The sequence below is a fragment of the Tympanuchus pallidicinctus genome, unplaced genomic scaffold, assembly GCF_026119805.1.
Source record: "Tympanuchus pallidicinctus isolate F22 unplaced genomic scaffold, pur_lepc_1.0 scaffold49, whole genome shotgun sequence".
Lineage (NCBI taxonomy): Eukaryota > Metazoa > Chordata > Aves > Galliformes > Phasianidae > Tympanuchus > Tympanuchus pallidicinctus.
Window position 1 is genome coordinate 69772 of NW_026294768.1, and position 15267 is coordinate 85038.

Sequence of the window (15267 nt, forward strand, 5' to 3'; positions counted from 1 at the left end):
TGATAAGAGGACCGTTCAGAGCCAGGCAAGCATCCTCCAACTCCACCCAGGTCAAAGAGTACACAGCCAGGAAGACAACGGCCTTCATCAGAAAGACCACCAGATGACCAGGGAGAAATGCCTCACATGCATGAAGGAACTGAGACTCAGGGCGAGGAAAAATGTCAATCGTTCTGGGGACTGGCTGCAATAAAACAACCTTTTCTTGGACATCCAATGCATATGTGAGCAGCTTGCTCTTTAAGCATGTGCCTTTCTTGACCTCCCGTACGCAGGCTAGGAGGCAATACCCCCCTGCATCCAGCATAGGTGCGCAGCTCTGAGTGAACATGCCTGCTTTATGACTGCTCTGTGGTGATAGACTTTGATTCCGCGTGTCACTTGCAACAGAGAAGGGCCTGGGAATGATGTCTTCTAAGTAAACTGTGGAGAGAAACCTGCAGTTGTGCAGTAGGATCTTGTGAGGACTCCTCATGGAAGACAACATTGCCAAGAGCCTGGCTTAAACCTTCCTGCATCCCTCTAGAGATTCCTGCACCCTCTGCTTCCCTACAGTGCCTGTACAGCAATGCACGCTGCGTGGGGAATAAACAGGCAGAACTAGAGATCTGTGCGTGCTTACAGGGGGGTGATGTCATGGCAATCACACATGAGACATGGTGGGACCTGGAGGCTGCAGCAGGCTGCAAGCGCACCCTGCTTGCTCCCATCCAGTTTCTCGTCACATACCATCTCCTGCCAGTGACAGACTGAGGGATGAACATATTGGCCATTCAGGATGCACATGGAAACTCAAGCAGTTGGAAACAAACCTTTAAAACCACTGCAGAATATTCTGATAGAAGCCCTCCACGCAACCAGCTTCACCAGTTTGCAGTGCTGCTCTCTGTGCTTTTTGCTGTTGGTCTGTTACTCAAGGAACATCATTTCCATCACAGCAGCCCATCTTGGGGAGGAAGTCCTTCACCGGTCAGAGCCATAACTAATCATCCCTTGATGATTAATCTCCATCATTTCTAGATTTCCAAGAATAATGTGATCTGATTCTTCCGAGGCAGGAAATGCTCGAAGCAGATGTTAGAGTCTGTTCCATATTTCTGAACAAACCAAGCAAGCAATCCCACCAAGGAGCCAAAGTGCTCACAGGCATCTCCTCTCTGCAGGGGTGAGAGGCAGGAACAAAGCTGTAGACGGCCCCAGCTCTCCCCAGCTTCTCCCATCTGCTTTTACAGTCCTAATATCAGAGAGATTTAATGCAAAAGTACACTACAGCCAATTCAACGCTTTGCAAACCTACAGAAAATGCTGTAAGAAGTATTAATAATAATAGTGAAGATTACAATTCTCTGTGTGAGTAATGGTATCTGTTGTATCAATATTTGTAATTCTGCCATTTCTTGATTTTCAGTCAGGAAGCAATGGCACGTTTTTCACCATTTATCACAACTTTGGTGCTTAAGCTTTCTGCTGAAAATATGAAGACAGATTCTATTCTCAGCCAAAAACAGCTTGTATAGCTGTTCTCAGCCACATTTTGTACTCTTCTGATTTCACTACAAACACTTTGATCTACACTATCGTTACCAAGAGCAGAACTTGAGTTTGCCTTCCCCACTAGAAGCACTTCCAGCGAGTGACCACTTGCCAGTTCTCTTTTAGGTCTTCAGGAAGGATAGTATCTCCCCAGTTCCACTTCATTGGAAACTGCTGCTCCCATTACCTGTATGCAAGATTTCAGAAAGTTCAAATTTTCATTTCAGCAAAAGGAACTGCGTTGTTCTATGATTCTATTATTGCTTTGTTTTCTGAGAAAAGGAACTGCAAACTCCTAAATGTACATATAAGTTAATAAACAAAGTAATCATGGTGGCAATTTTCCAGGTTTCTTGTTTGATGGCATGGATGAACTGTTCAGCAATTGTCTAACCAACATTTTCCAGCTATTTCTGTGGATATTTAACAATTCATCAGCTGGCAGAGTATCTCACCTTGCTGACTAGAAGTCTGTTCTTCTTAGAGAAGTAGATACTTAGCACAGCCAACATTGAAATCTCAAGGAAAGAAAGCTGTTACAGTAGCACTGATTTTATCCTGGAACACCCTGCAAAAAATACGAATATATGTATACGTACCTTTACACAAGTATAGGAATATAACAAGTATATCATGTTCATCTTTTGGTTTACTTCAGGACTAACTGAGAAAGCTTTATGACAGAATCACAGAATCGCAGAATTGTAGGGGCTAGAGTGGACCTCTAGTTTAGTCCAACCTCCCTGCCAAAGCAGTCTCCCTAGACTGGTTGCACAGGTAGGCATCCAGGTGGGTCTTGAACATCTCCACAGAAGGAGAATCTACAACTTCTCTCGGCAACCTGGTCCAGTGCTCCTCACCCTCACTTCAAAGAAGTTCTTATGCACATTTGAATGGAACTTCCTATGCTGTAGTCTGTGGCCGTTTCTCCTTGTCCTATCACCACACCTTGCTGAAAAGAGCCTGGCCTCATCCCTTTGCCTCCTGCACTTTAGGTATTCATAGACATTGATCAGATCCCCTCTCTCTCTTCTTTTCTCAAAGCTGAACTGACCCAGGTCACTCAGCCTTTCCTTATAAGAGAGGTGCTCCAGGCCCTTTTGTCTATGGAACAACCATTCATTAGAGCAAAGATGGTTTAATGGAGAAGGCTGTGAGTGAGAAACCTGCCTCAAATCATGGCCTTCTTTGTTCTGATCTCCATCCTGGGAAGACTTATCACAAGGGGCAAGTCATGCTCCTTGTGTCTTCCCTGCTGAAATGAGTCTGGGCCAGTTCTGAAAAGCCATGCTGCCTGTCTCCTCCTCTGTAAAGTTTTGGACTCGTTGGGATAGGCTTTGTTCCACACTTTGTTGCTGCATGAGCCACAAAAACAATGCAAAAAAGGAAGTCCGACTTCAACTCCGTAACCAGCTGTGTGTAATACTCGGAATGGAGCGACCACAGCAACAGCGTGGCGCCCCTTAAGTACTTAGCGAGAGCGTGCCTGGAAGCGCCCTTGGTGAAATGAAAGATGAAAGGCAGGATCCTTTCTTGCCAGCAGAGGGCAGCGCGGGCCATGTCAGCGAATAGAGCCGAGCGCATTTACGTACAAATCGTACGAGTTTTCGCTGTCGTGGAGAATGAAGCCCATCATACATCTGTAAGCGTGCCAGAAAGACGCATCTTTCCCAGAACCACTGTGAATTCTCTGTGTGCAACGCATACGACAGAGGAAAGCTCGCGGCCTAGCCAGCCCCGCATCCCGCCGGCAGCAGGCCGCGCTGCCCACAGCCGAGCGCCGCTCGCAGACGCGGCGGAACGCAGCGCTGCCCGGGAGGCGGGGAGGGCTGCGGCGCGTTGAGGCCCAGCGCGGAGGTAACGGGGTGTGGGGCCCGTAGTGCTGCGTATTCCCCAGCGGCACGGCGCTCTGCTTGCCGGTGTTGCCCCGGGGTGAGGCTGAAGGAGGCAGTTGGGCCCGGGGCGGGGGGGAAGGGGGGTGAGAACGGGGGGTTCATTGTATTAACTCTGATGTGTTCATGTGGCTGTGCACTGAAGGTGGATTCCTATCAAATTCGTACATCTTTGTGGGGGGGGGTAGAAGGCAGTTCTGCTGAGAGGCAGGAAGAGCTCTGATTTCTGCTTTCATTTCAAAGCCCTGGAGTATGATTTATTGCAAAAATCTTTGAAATCTGTTCTCCCACGTAAGAAGGGATGCAGAAATGTTTTTGGGTTTCAAGGCCAGCTATGAAAATTCCCCAATTTCCTCTTAGGCTTTGAGTTTCAAATGGCATTTGATCTTTTTCTTTGTGTATGTGTGTGTATGTATAAGGAATTTAGGTGCCCAAGGCAAGAAATCGGGTTGTTTTTTCAGGACTGTGCTATGCACCATCTCAGCTCTAACACCGACCATATTTTTTGAGAAAATTTGTTACACTGTTAGGAACACTCGATTGTTTCTGATCTTTGCCTTGGCTGTAATCTGGGTTTTCTTCCAACCGCATAGAATTCTTTGAGGAAAAATCATCTGCATCTCAGGCAGGGATAAAGGAGAAGATTGATGCTGTGCCTGCTCTACCTTTCCAAGACATTCTCTATACTTTCTTGTGTGCATTTTTATTTTGTCTTGGTTTATCAGTAGAAGTTGGCTGCACTAAGAAAAGGTAGACTATGGTTTTGAATCTGTGGAGATGCATAGCTGAAGCAAGGCACTTACCCCAAATGTTTTTGGAGAGGGTGGGTTTTTTTTCCCAAGGGTTAGCTCCTTAGTTTTTAAACTGAGACAGGGGAGGTTTAGGTTAGATGTTAGGAGGAAGTCTTTTACTCAGAGGGTGGTGACACGCTGGAACAGGCTGCCCAGAGAGGTTGTGGATGCCCCATCCCTGAGGCATTCAAGGCCAGGCTGGATGTGGCTCTGGGCAGCCTGGTCTGGTGGTTGGTGACCCTGCACACAGCAGTGGGGTTGGAACTAGATGATCATTGTGGTCCTTTTCAACCCAGGCCATTCTGTGATTCTATGATGATTCTATGATTAGTTAGCAGAAAACCTCTCAGACTGGTTTGTTTTTCCCCATGCATTGATTTTCATTTTTAAAAACTTCTGGTTCTGCACGATGTTTTAGGATGACTGTATTTCAAACTTGAAGTAGCCTACTTTTTTTGTTTGTTTTCCCTTTAAGAGCAAACTGACTTGTTAAATCTCTATTGATCACCATTGCTAATTCTTGTACACACAGTGACTCATTACGCCATGCATTCAAGTGTGAGAGATGGTTATGATTTGGTAAGAAAGGACCTCAGCAGTTCAGTATTACAGAGCGTAATTAAAAATGCAAGCCCGTTTCTACCTTCACTTGGAATTCAGATGGATGTTCTCATACTTTGCTGAAGTTAAGTAGAATGGGAATGCCTTGTGTAGTTGTAGGAGAGATTCGGATGCTTATTTTGTACTGCACTGAATTACGATATCATTCATCCTTTTGTTCTTGCAGCTCTACAAGAACAATTATTATGCATTTCATAAATTCAGAAAAAGAATGTTATTGCATATGCACCTTTTTCTTGAATTTCTTCTCAGAACAAGGAAGACCACAGAACTCTGCTGACTGAGTACATATTCAGTTAATTTTACCAATGTTTGTTCAGCAACAATTTGCCAAATAGAATTAAATCAAGTAGGAAAGCAGTAAAATTCTGAATTTTTTAAATGTCAGATGAAAAAAACTGTGTGTGGCACAAAGACTGGATGAGGGATTAAAGCCTTCCCTCCAGCCTATGACCAGGCATCTTTGGGGACACAGGATGTTTATTTGTTTGTTTGTTGTTGGGGAGTTTATTTTGCCAAATTTTATGCAAGGAAGTACACTAAAAATGTAAAATTTCCTAAAGGCCATAGAGAAATTGTTTTCTCCCTGGGCTGGATTTTCTCATTATGCACTTATGTGACACTCACAAGTCTGCATGGGTTTGCTATACTACAGCTCCCTCAAGTGGTAAAATATTTTCCCATTTAAACCTGCAGCTAACTTAACGTGAAACACTTCAGAATCCTTCAGAAGGTGGTGGAGTCATCGTCCCTGCAAGTGTTCAAGAAACGTTTAGCTGTTGTGCTGAGGGACATAGTTTAATGGAGAAATATTGGTGGTAGGTGGACTAGGTAATCTTGGAGGTCTTGTCCAGCCTTGATGATTCTATGATTCTGTGGTTCTGCGACTGTGGTCTTCATTTAGCAGCTGACCTGCCAAGACAGCTTGGGCAGGACACTTTACTATCACAGATCATAGAATTATATACAATACTATCGCATAATCAAAGATATAATATAGATAGAATACTATCACAGAATCATAGGTGGTTTGGAAGAGACCTTTAAGATCATCTAGTTCCAGCCTCCTGCTGTAGGCAGGGACATCTCCTGCTAGACCAAGTTGCTTGAAGCCCCATCCAGCCTGGCCTTGAATCACATCCGGGGAGGGGGCATCCACCACCTCTTTGGCACACCCCAGAGAGGTGTTTAAGTTTCGTTGTGTGAGCTTCAGAACTAGGGAGAATGATGAATGTTTGTAGACTGCCAAGAGTTGTTTTACTTGTTTCCCTATTTACTGATTAACTTGTTTCAAACAGTGCTTTTGCATGTCTGACAGCAGAAAACAACAACCCCTTGTCAGTATGCAGGTTATCTGCCTGTTGCCTAGCTTAGAACAAGCTTGCAGAACTCCACCTACAAAGCATTCATGTGCCTGGGAGAGGAACATAGGCTGCAGATTTTTGATTTTGCCATTATGCTACAAAACATCAAAACCCTGTTATACAGCAGAACATCAGTGTTCAACGAATAGGAGTGTGAGCAAGAAAGAACTCAGGCTTACTCTGCTTTGGTTCAGTGTGAACTTTGGCTAGAAAATGCCCTCCAGTGTTAGCACTGCATCAGTAATTCTTTGTTTCTCTTTCTAAGAACATGGAAAACATGCAGTAGTCTGAGAGAATTTTCTCACGTCTTGGTTCTAGAAATTTCCTTGGCATACTGACTTAATATGAAATGTTATGCAGGATTCTCTGTTTTAAGCACTCTGCCTCAACCTTTGAAGGAAGCTAGAAGTTACAAAACGTACTGGCTTTGTGCTTGTTCTCAACATCAGTCTTAAGGATTAAAATCCAGTTGCCACTTGATTTACAGAGCAGCACTGCATAAACAATGTTTCTTATTTCTCATCATACTGGAAGTTGAGATGGAATTTGTGATTGTCTAGGTAGTGGAGTACTTTATGGATATGTATCACTTTTCAGCTTTAAGTATTTAAAGGTCCTTTGAAGACCACATACACACAGCAAACCAGTGTCATTCCAAAAGTGCTTTCCCCTCAGAAACTTCCTTCTCATTTGTCATTGATGAAGGCATATTTATTACTTTCACTTAGTTGTTTCCCTGCTAGTTGTTTCTTGTGTTTCTACTTGCAGCCTATGAATATCCCACTCCACTGAAGAAGTTAGTTACAGATTTCAATTCTATTCTAGTCATGTGTTTTGATGTGGTTTTTTTTTCTCTTACATAGCTTTGCTGAGTGAGGAGGTCACTCAGTTCTCCTTGCTGTTTGTCATACGAGCTGAGGAAAGCACTTCTTTGGAAGTGATGTCTGGACATAAATGTGAGTAGTTTAATAGCTAACTGAATTTCCAGAATTAGTTTTAAACTTTTAAGTTTTCATCCCCACATTCAGTTATCCAGTTTTGTTTAACTGCTACCATAACCTTTACTTGAATTTGCTGCTTGATAAACTTGAAAAAGTAAATGCACGACAACGTAGATCTTAGAATTTCTAGAAACTTAATCACTGCATTAATGTGGGAAAAGTCCTAAGGTAGAACATATAGATTATATTTAATACAGTCCAAGATAGACTACTAGAAGGTAAAAAGAAAACAAAAACACCTTTGTCACAGAGGATAAGTGTATGCATGGACTAATTATCACCAAAGCACTCTGTGGGGGAATTTCTTTATATGTCCATAGTCGTGAATACCCTGAGTGGGAGATAGGAAAGTTCTGCAGTTTAGATGGCAGGCTCCTATCCGTGTGGCTTTTCCTCACTGTGCATACATGCCAGTGCACTAAAACTGAAAATAAACAAACCAAAATAAAATGTATGTTGTTTATGCTGCATACTAAATGTTGAAAATACACAAGGCTGTCTTGCATTTGGGTAAGTAAATTTTTCAGTATGTGTAACATAATACATAATGTGTATAGCTAGTTTCAACCACTGAAGAAAATTACATTTGAAGTGGCATGCATTAGAAGGAGTAGAGCTGAATCTAAGACATGGGGCAGTTATACTGTTTGAGCATTTAACAGTGCATTTGCCTCTGCCCTAGACTGCATGAAAAGCAATATATAGCAGCAGATCATCATCTTCTAATGTCAGCTGCTGAATGTTTGAGAGATGGGAAGCTGTCTTGCTGTAACCGTGGTCACCCTGCTTAAGAAAACAACTCTCTCCACTCTTACAGACTCTGTGGTTGGATACCAGAACAAGTGAGGAAGGATTCAACTCTATGTGCTTTTCATTATGGCAGTTTAACAAATATATTTGAAAAAGTGTATCTCTGCTTTCCCTCTGTTTCTGAAACTACTTTAGTAAAATAATTTCTGTTATAGGCAATATTGAGCTCTCACAAGACTTCAAAATGTCAGGCAAGAATGAGCTGTTTAAAGACAAGTGAAGTGAAAGCAGACAGCATTTGCCATGGAGGTCAGGCCAGGTCTGTAGTCTGTGCTTGTAGAAACATAATGAAAATTGATGCTCACTTTCTTGTCTTTCTCCTTTTCTTTCGAGCTCCAAGGCCCTACCTAATGTTTAAACTTATTTCTGGCATGCACAGTACAACTGAAAACTGCAAAATGTACAAATTATCCAGCTGTCTCTCTTCCTTCTCTCTTGGGAGGTTTCATCATGGAAATAGTGATGGTGCAAGAAATGTACTTGTGAGTTCCTTCAGATGTGACTGTGTGTAGCTGGCGTTGTATCAGTTTCTAAGTGCAATTGACCTTTTATAGGATCAGTTTGCATGCAACTTCAGCCGGCACATTTTTTTTGCAGATACAGAAAACTAAATCATATGAAAATAGGACAAATGCTCACAGCATACCATTCAGTGTGTCTACACATTTAATTCTATTCAGCACCAGAATAATGTTAGTAATGTTTGTGCATAGCAATGCACTAGGCATCTTTTTGAAAGGATTTTTCAGTAATCAGAAGGAAATCTCATTCAAGTCCTAAAACCCTGCTTTCTGAAATGTCTTTTTCTCTTCTCATTTAACACCAGTCAGAATATATGGGAGCATGCTTCAATAAAGCTGTTGCTGTAAGACAATACATGTATCAGTATTAAGGTACATGTGATGTGTCTTTAACTTTTAAGAATTTGCAAAAGTAGCAATTAGGAGTTTGCAGATATCACTGATGTCAAATCAGTTTGTAGGTGTCACTGTTTTTGAGCAGCCTTGATGATCAAACTGTAACATAATAACAGAGCTAGAAGGGGAAAGAGCAGTGATAGGGATGTGTTAAAAGTTTACCAGTCTGATGTGACTCTGTTAGCAGTGAAGAGATGATTTTGGAAGAGAGAGAACGCATGGTCTCTTGCATAACCAGAGACAGGTTTCAGTATTGCTGGTGATCATGGGTCACATACAAGCCAGAGTTTGATTTGGGGCTTATGATACATTGAGTTACATTAGTATCACTTGCCTAACCTTACTGTGGAGTAGTTCTTAATCTTAGCTTTACAGCTTCTAATAAAATGTGTGCAGCTTACTCTTCATTAATTGTACAAATTACTCATATTAGGTTGTGGCAATACTTAAAAGTTCTTCAGAACACCTGAAAATTCTGATATCTTCAATAAGGTCTTGAAAAAATCAATTAGGTATTTTTTGTTAGATTCCATTCCCACATTTACTCAGTAGTTTTATTCTTTTAAAGTAAGAAGAGCTTGAAGAAAAAGTCTGAAATGAAGGATCAGTCCTCATACATCTCATCTGCCTGTAATAGAAGTTAACTTTAATTGGAACTTGCATGTTTTATTAAAATCAAGACAACAGATAGAACAGATAATCAAGCATCTCAGTACTTAGAACAATTTATGAAAAAGGTCTTGCCAAATTAGGGTGTAGTTATTGTGATGTCTCTTTTTTTTTAAAAAAAAAAAAAAGTGTTTTTTTTTCTGATATTCTGTACCACTGCAACGTTTATTTGTAGTCAGATACTTGGAAATACTGAAAAGTGGGAAAAGATGTTGAAATACAGATTCACAGAAGTTGAGACTTAGAGTCTTTTTTTTTTTTTGTCTGAGAAAGATCATTTTGCACGTTTTGGAAAGATGGCAGCAGAATCTTGCTTGGTTTGAGGTAAATTTTCATGTTGCAATTTGTAACTTTCAGATTAAATAAGTTGCAGCGTTTACTTCTACAAGTCTGTCCTTGAATACTATCAGGAAGGTAGTACAGAATGTATTCAGCAATGAGGACATTGTGTTATTCAAATAGCTGCTGCAGCAGAAGGACAAGATTTTTAATACATTTGTAATTTGTGCAATGGAAAAACAAACATTCTCCAGAACTGGCATTTTTAGTAAATTGAATCTGTTGACAATAATCCTGTAAAAACTCTGATATTTTGCTGCTTTATGAGTCAGGAGGGGATGATATGTTGCCTATAAAGCTTCCCTTTCTATGTTTTGGAAAAAGTATAAACTTACAGCAGATTTTATACATCAACGAGTGTTTATCTGTTGCTTTCAGTGAAAAATACTGAATTTCAGAACTCCTTGGTAGTCCAGTGGTATGAGTGCTAATGCATTAAGCACCACAAAATCCACCTGTACTCTCAGCTGACAGAATGGCTTTGTAGTTACTTATCTCCTGTAGTAGCTGAGACTTTCCCTGGGTACTTCTATTTTGCTGTGTGTGCGTAGAAAAACAGCTTTCATTCGACATTTTTATTGTGCTGGCAGTGTCCTTCTTGGTGCAATGTTTGGTAAATAACTGTTTTTTCCTTAAAAACTAGTTTCACACCCTAACTTTGAATAGTTAACTTTGCCTCAGCAGAAGTTCCCAAGCCCTTCTTTCTGCCAGCTTTTTCCTTGCTTGAGTTAGACTAGTATGCCCACTTACACTTTCTCAGGGTCTGGCTTCCTGGGTTCTATGTTTGTTCTGCTAATTCCACTGCAAACTATTTCAAGAAAAGGTTGGAAAAACCAGTGATATATCCAAATAAAATAGCGTAAAAGAACATACAAGATAAAAACAAGCTGGTGATAATATAAAGAAAATGATGTAATAAGTGTCCTAGTTGCAGAAATTGTTTTGTGTTTTTTTCTCATTTCAGATTTAAAAATGTCTGACCAGAAAAATATTATATACAGAATCCATTGTATTGAAAAGTTACTCTCTGAGAACAATTTCCAAGATATTGAGGATCATCTTAGAGAGCTTGAAGATGTCAGTATGACTGTAGAATATCTTCAGGAGACTGAAGTTGTCAAGATTGTATACAGAGTACTCAAGAGCTGCCCTTCAGCACAGCTGAAGAAGAAAGCAAAGCAGCTGTTATCAAGATGGAAAGCACTTTACAAGAATAGCCATCTTCAGTCAGTGCAAGGCAAGAAGTCAGTTTCTGTGTGTGTGGGTGAGGAATCTGAACATCTTGGGATTCCTGGAGAGCAGTTGCTGTCTGAAGGCCCTTGTCAGCAGGTGGTATTAGGTGCTGCCCCTTCTAAAATGTTGGTCCCACCACAAACCATTAAAAAAGTGGTAAGTAACAACGCAGAGGGCAGCATAGATCAGCTTTCCCCTTTTGAGGAAGGACGCATCGATAATGAAGGTTCTAAACCTCTTGTTAATGAAGCAGGCTTGCAGCAGGATCACATGAGAGCTCTGAGGTGTAAATGCACAGATCTTCTTTATAAAGCTTTGACTGGTTCTGCCAAAGACTGCCAAGACAAAGAAGAAACTGATAAATGGCTAGAGCTGTCTAAAGAAATTGAAGAACATGTTTTTTCTCTTCATTCTAAAAATGACAAAAAGTATAAAAATTGCATCAGAAGTAAAATCTCTAACCTGAAGAACCCTAAAAGTTGCAACTTAAAACATAACCTTTTTTCAGGGACTTTGAGTCCAAAGGCTTTTGCCGAGATGACAGTGATGGAAATGGCCGGTGATGAACTGAAACAGCTCAGGGCCCTGTACACAGAGTCCTCCATTCAAGAACATCAGCTTCCACAAGTTATTAATGGCACACAGACAAGCAAAATAAAGTGTAGGCGCTGTGAAAAATTTGATTGCACTGTCACTATGATTGCCAGAGGAACTCTCTTTCTTCCAGGCTGGGTGCGAAACACAAATCCAGATGAACAAATGTTGACCTTTGTTATTTGTAATGAATGTGGAGAACAATGGTATCACAGCAGGTGGATTTGTTTGTAATGCTCACTCACTTTAAGAAGTCACTCAAAAGCACAGATAAGAGAAGATGTCTCTTGAAACCGTGTAGTGTAAAAGCGGATATTGACACTACGTAGACACAAAAATTGCAAAAGCACTTTTAAAAGTTGCTAAGTTATTTTTGAAGATTTACTGAAATTTGTTTGGTTGAGGTTTCTTTGTTTGCTTTTTTTTTTTAAAGTGGTATGGCTATGTGTTAAAAAAAATAAATAAATAAAGGGTCCTATTTAGCGAACTTAATTTTCTTGTATGACAAGAACATCTAATTGATGAAGGGAAGCCATCTGATGACATCTTTTTCATTTTCGTTGAAGCTTTCAATACTGTTTCTGACAGAATGCTTCTGAACAAAATGCCCTACAGTTAACCAAAAAACATAAAGTGATGTGTGAGCAGTCGGCTGATGGGATCAGTCCAAAGGGTTATAGTAAATGGAGTTACATCAGGATAGTAGCTGCTCACTAGTGCAATTCCCCAGAGCTCCATTTTAAATCCAGTTCTCTTCAATGTTCTCACAAATTACTTGTATGTAGGAGGTGTTTTGAGCAAGTCTGCTGATGATACTAAATTGGGAAGAGCTACTGACTCCGTTGAGGTTGAAGAGGCCTTGCAGAGAGATCTTGACAAATTAGAGGACTAGGCAATCACCAACAAGAGCAAGTGCTGGATTCTGCACCTGGGAAAGCTTCTGCACCTGGGAAAGTTCAGACTGCTGAACTAGAGGCTGGAAAGCAGCCCACATGGAAAGGGATCTGGAAGGTTCAGGTTTATGGCAAGTTGAACGTGAGCCAGCAGTGTGCCCTGGCAGCCTAAAGGGTCAACCATACCCTGGTGTGCACCAGGCCTGGTACTGCTGGGCAAGGGGAGGGGTTGTTCCGCTCTGCACTGTGCAGCCTCACCTCCTGCACTGGGTGCAAGTTTGGGTGCTACAATGTAAGAAGGACATGGAACTATTAGAGAGCATCCAAAGGAAGGCAATGAAGTTGGTGTAAAGTCTGGAGGGTAAGTTGTATGAGGAGCGACTGAGGTCTCTTGGTTGGCTCAGTGCAGAGCAGAGGAGCTGAGGGGGGACCTGACAGCGGCTGCAGCTCCTCACAGGGAGCGGAGGGGCAGCGCTGAGCTCTGCTCTGTGTGACAGCGACAGGGCCCGAGGGAACGGCGTGGAGCTGCGTCAGGGGAGGGCGGCTGGGGGTCAGGGAAAGGGGCTGCACCACAGGGTGGGCGGGGAACGGGATGCACAGGGCTGTTAATACTCATTAATACTTGCACCCTCAGGATTGCAAACTGACTATTTTTAAGTAGTTTTCTGTGGTAATCCAATGCAAGCAGGCATTCTTCCATTTCCTTCCTTCTCAGTCAAAATCAAACCTGATAACAGTTTTTAACTGTATTTGTTACAAAGCTAGACATTAAAAGATTAAAATATGTGTGCAAATTTTGTGAAACTCATTAATAGAATTTCTGTTCCTGCTAGAAAAGCTGGAGTCCTTTGCTTTACCCAGAAGTTACTTGTTCTGTTTAAACTGCTATAAAATAGATAGCTGCTAAGTTCTTGATATTACCTTAAAGCCAGGCACAAAATAATTCTGCTTCTGAACTAGGTTGCAATCTGGGTTAAGGCAGAGGCCTGGAAGTACTGGTGGAAAAGAAAACACTGGGAGGCAGGGAAAATGAGGAGAGCCTGCTGTAATTATGTTATATAAATATATAGGAAACAAGGCCTTGCTTATTCCAGCATTGGTGGAAAAATCTTGTCTAGTTTCAGTTTCACACCTAGTTCATTTTGATAGATGTGTGAAAATCTAGCATTTAGCAATTGGAGAAACTGAATACAAAATCACAAGTCTTCTTATTACTTTCTTGATCATCTCACACCGTCAGTTATTTTAACCTAACACAGTTCATTACCACTTCATTTTTTTCCATCTGTGATTGTATCCACTCCTCATGACTGAAAAGATTTAGCATAAAACAGGTGTCCTGTGGTGTCATGTGCTGCTACGTATCAGTACTCTGCAGACGTGCAAGTGCCAAATGTGAGTGGCAATCACCCAGACAATCACTCAGGTGAGTCATGCAGACTTTGCTCTTATTTGAAAAGGTGCGGTCTCAGTTTCACTATGCAAAGTACCGTTCCAGGCTGCAGTCTGTCAATAGGTTATGTCGTCTCTACCTGGACTGTGTAAGTGCCCAAGCTTAAAATGTTTGCCTGGATAAGATTATGTGCTTTGGCTCAAATTGGCTCTGAAGAGTCAACCTGCAACCAGACATCGTGTGCACCAGCATGAGAGTAGAGATTACTGGAACACAGGGAATGTCAGAACCCCAAAGCAAGAATAAAAAGGAAGCTTTGAAAGGTGAAATTTGTTTATGTTGTTTTTTTCTAGGTTTGTTCCCAATGGGAAAAAAATCTCTCAACTTCTTGAACTATTCTTGACTATTGCTTTTCATCTAATTGTTAGGTATATCCATGCTGCTCCTCCACAAAGGGGCATGGCATTAGGGGGAATCCAAACAGACAAATATATGCAGAATAAGGCTGAAGCACGTGCTTATTTTTTTTATTGTTATTGTTTTTTGTTTTTTTAAAATCTTTTTTATTTTTTATTTTTTATTTGTTTTCCCTGAAATACTGTTAAGTACAGCTACTTCCTTTATCTTATGAGTAGTACCAATGAGGCATTAAATACAGATTGCCCTCAAAGTTTAAGTAACATGTACCTAGAAGATTTCTGTCTCTGAAGAAGTCTAGAGTTAAATTAATAATGAAATTCATACAGAGGTATTCCCCTAACTGGAGTTGATGAATGGGAGTTAATAGCTGAGTTCATGACAGCACTCCTCATTCCTGGAGATCCCCTGCAGTTAACTCTGTCCTGCTGAGGGCCTTCGGTTTTTCCCTCAACCGTTTTCCTGTAGCGCATTGCTCTACTGCCATTTGTTGCTTAGAACTCTTCCTTTCCAAAACAGAAAGGAAACAGTGCACTTTTGTTGTTTATTTCATTTCAGTCTGCTGTGGTACATACAAAAGAAAAGGTTGGTTGGTTTTTTTTTGTTTGTTTGTTTGTTTCTGTTAGCAAAAAAAAGTTAGCTACTCATTGGTAACTGTTGATAAGGAACAAATATGTTAAATTATGATCCTTCGGGGAGATAAGGAGTGCTTTGATACTTGCTTGGGGGAGCTGGCTTGCCAAAGTGTGGTATTAGCGGACAATAAAGGCAGCTGACATCATATCCCCTTATTTTTGCTG

At 41.2% G+C, this 15267-nt stretch overlaps 1 protein-coding gene across 5 annotated transcripts; it reads left to right on the forward strand.

Annotated features, from left to right (window-relative positions):
• The first annotated feature begins 3061 nt into the window (after positions 1–3061).
• On the forward strand, positions 3062–14379 carry TCEANC (transcription elongation factor A N-terminal and central domain containing). Of its 5 annotated transcripts, none has more exons than XM_052703148.1 (4): positions 3082–3390; positions 3887–5121; positions 7065–7157; positions 10902–14379. In XM_052703148.1, the coding sequence occupies exons 3-4, from the start codon at positions 7142–7144 to the stop codon at positions 11996–11998; spliced, it is 1113 nt and encodes a 370-aa protein (XP_052559108.1). In that variant the 5' UTR covers positions 3082–3390; positions 3887–5121; positions 7065–7141; the 3' UTR covers positions 11999–14379. The 5 variants fall into 5 exon arrangements, with proteins under 5 accessions (XP_052559109.1, XP_052559108.1, XP_052559107.1 ...); XM_052703147.1 differs by having other exon boundaries at positions 5004–5121; XM_052703149.1 differs by lacking the exon at positions 3887–5121 and having other exon boundaries at positions 3062–3175.
• Positions 14380–15267: the final 888 nt, after the last annotated feature.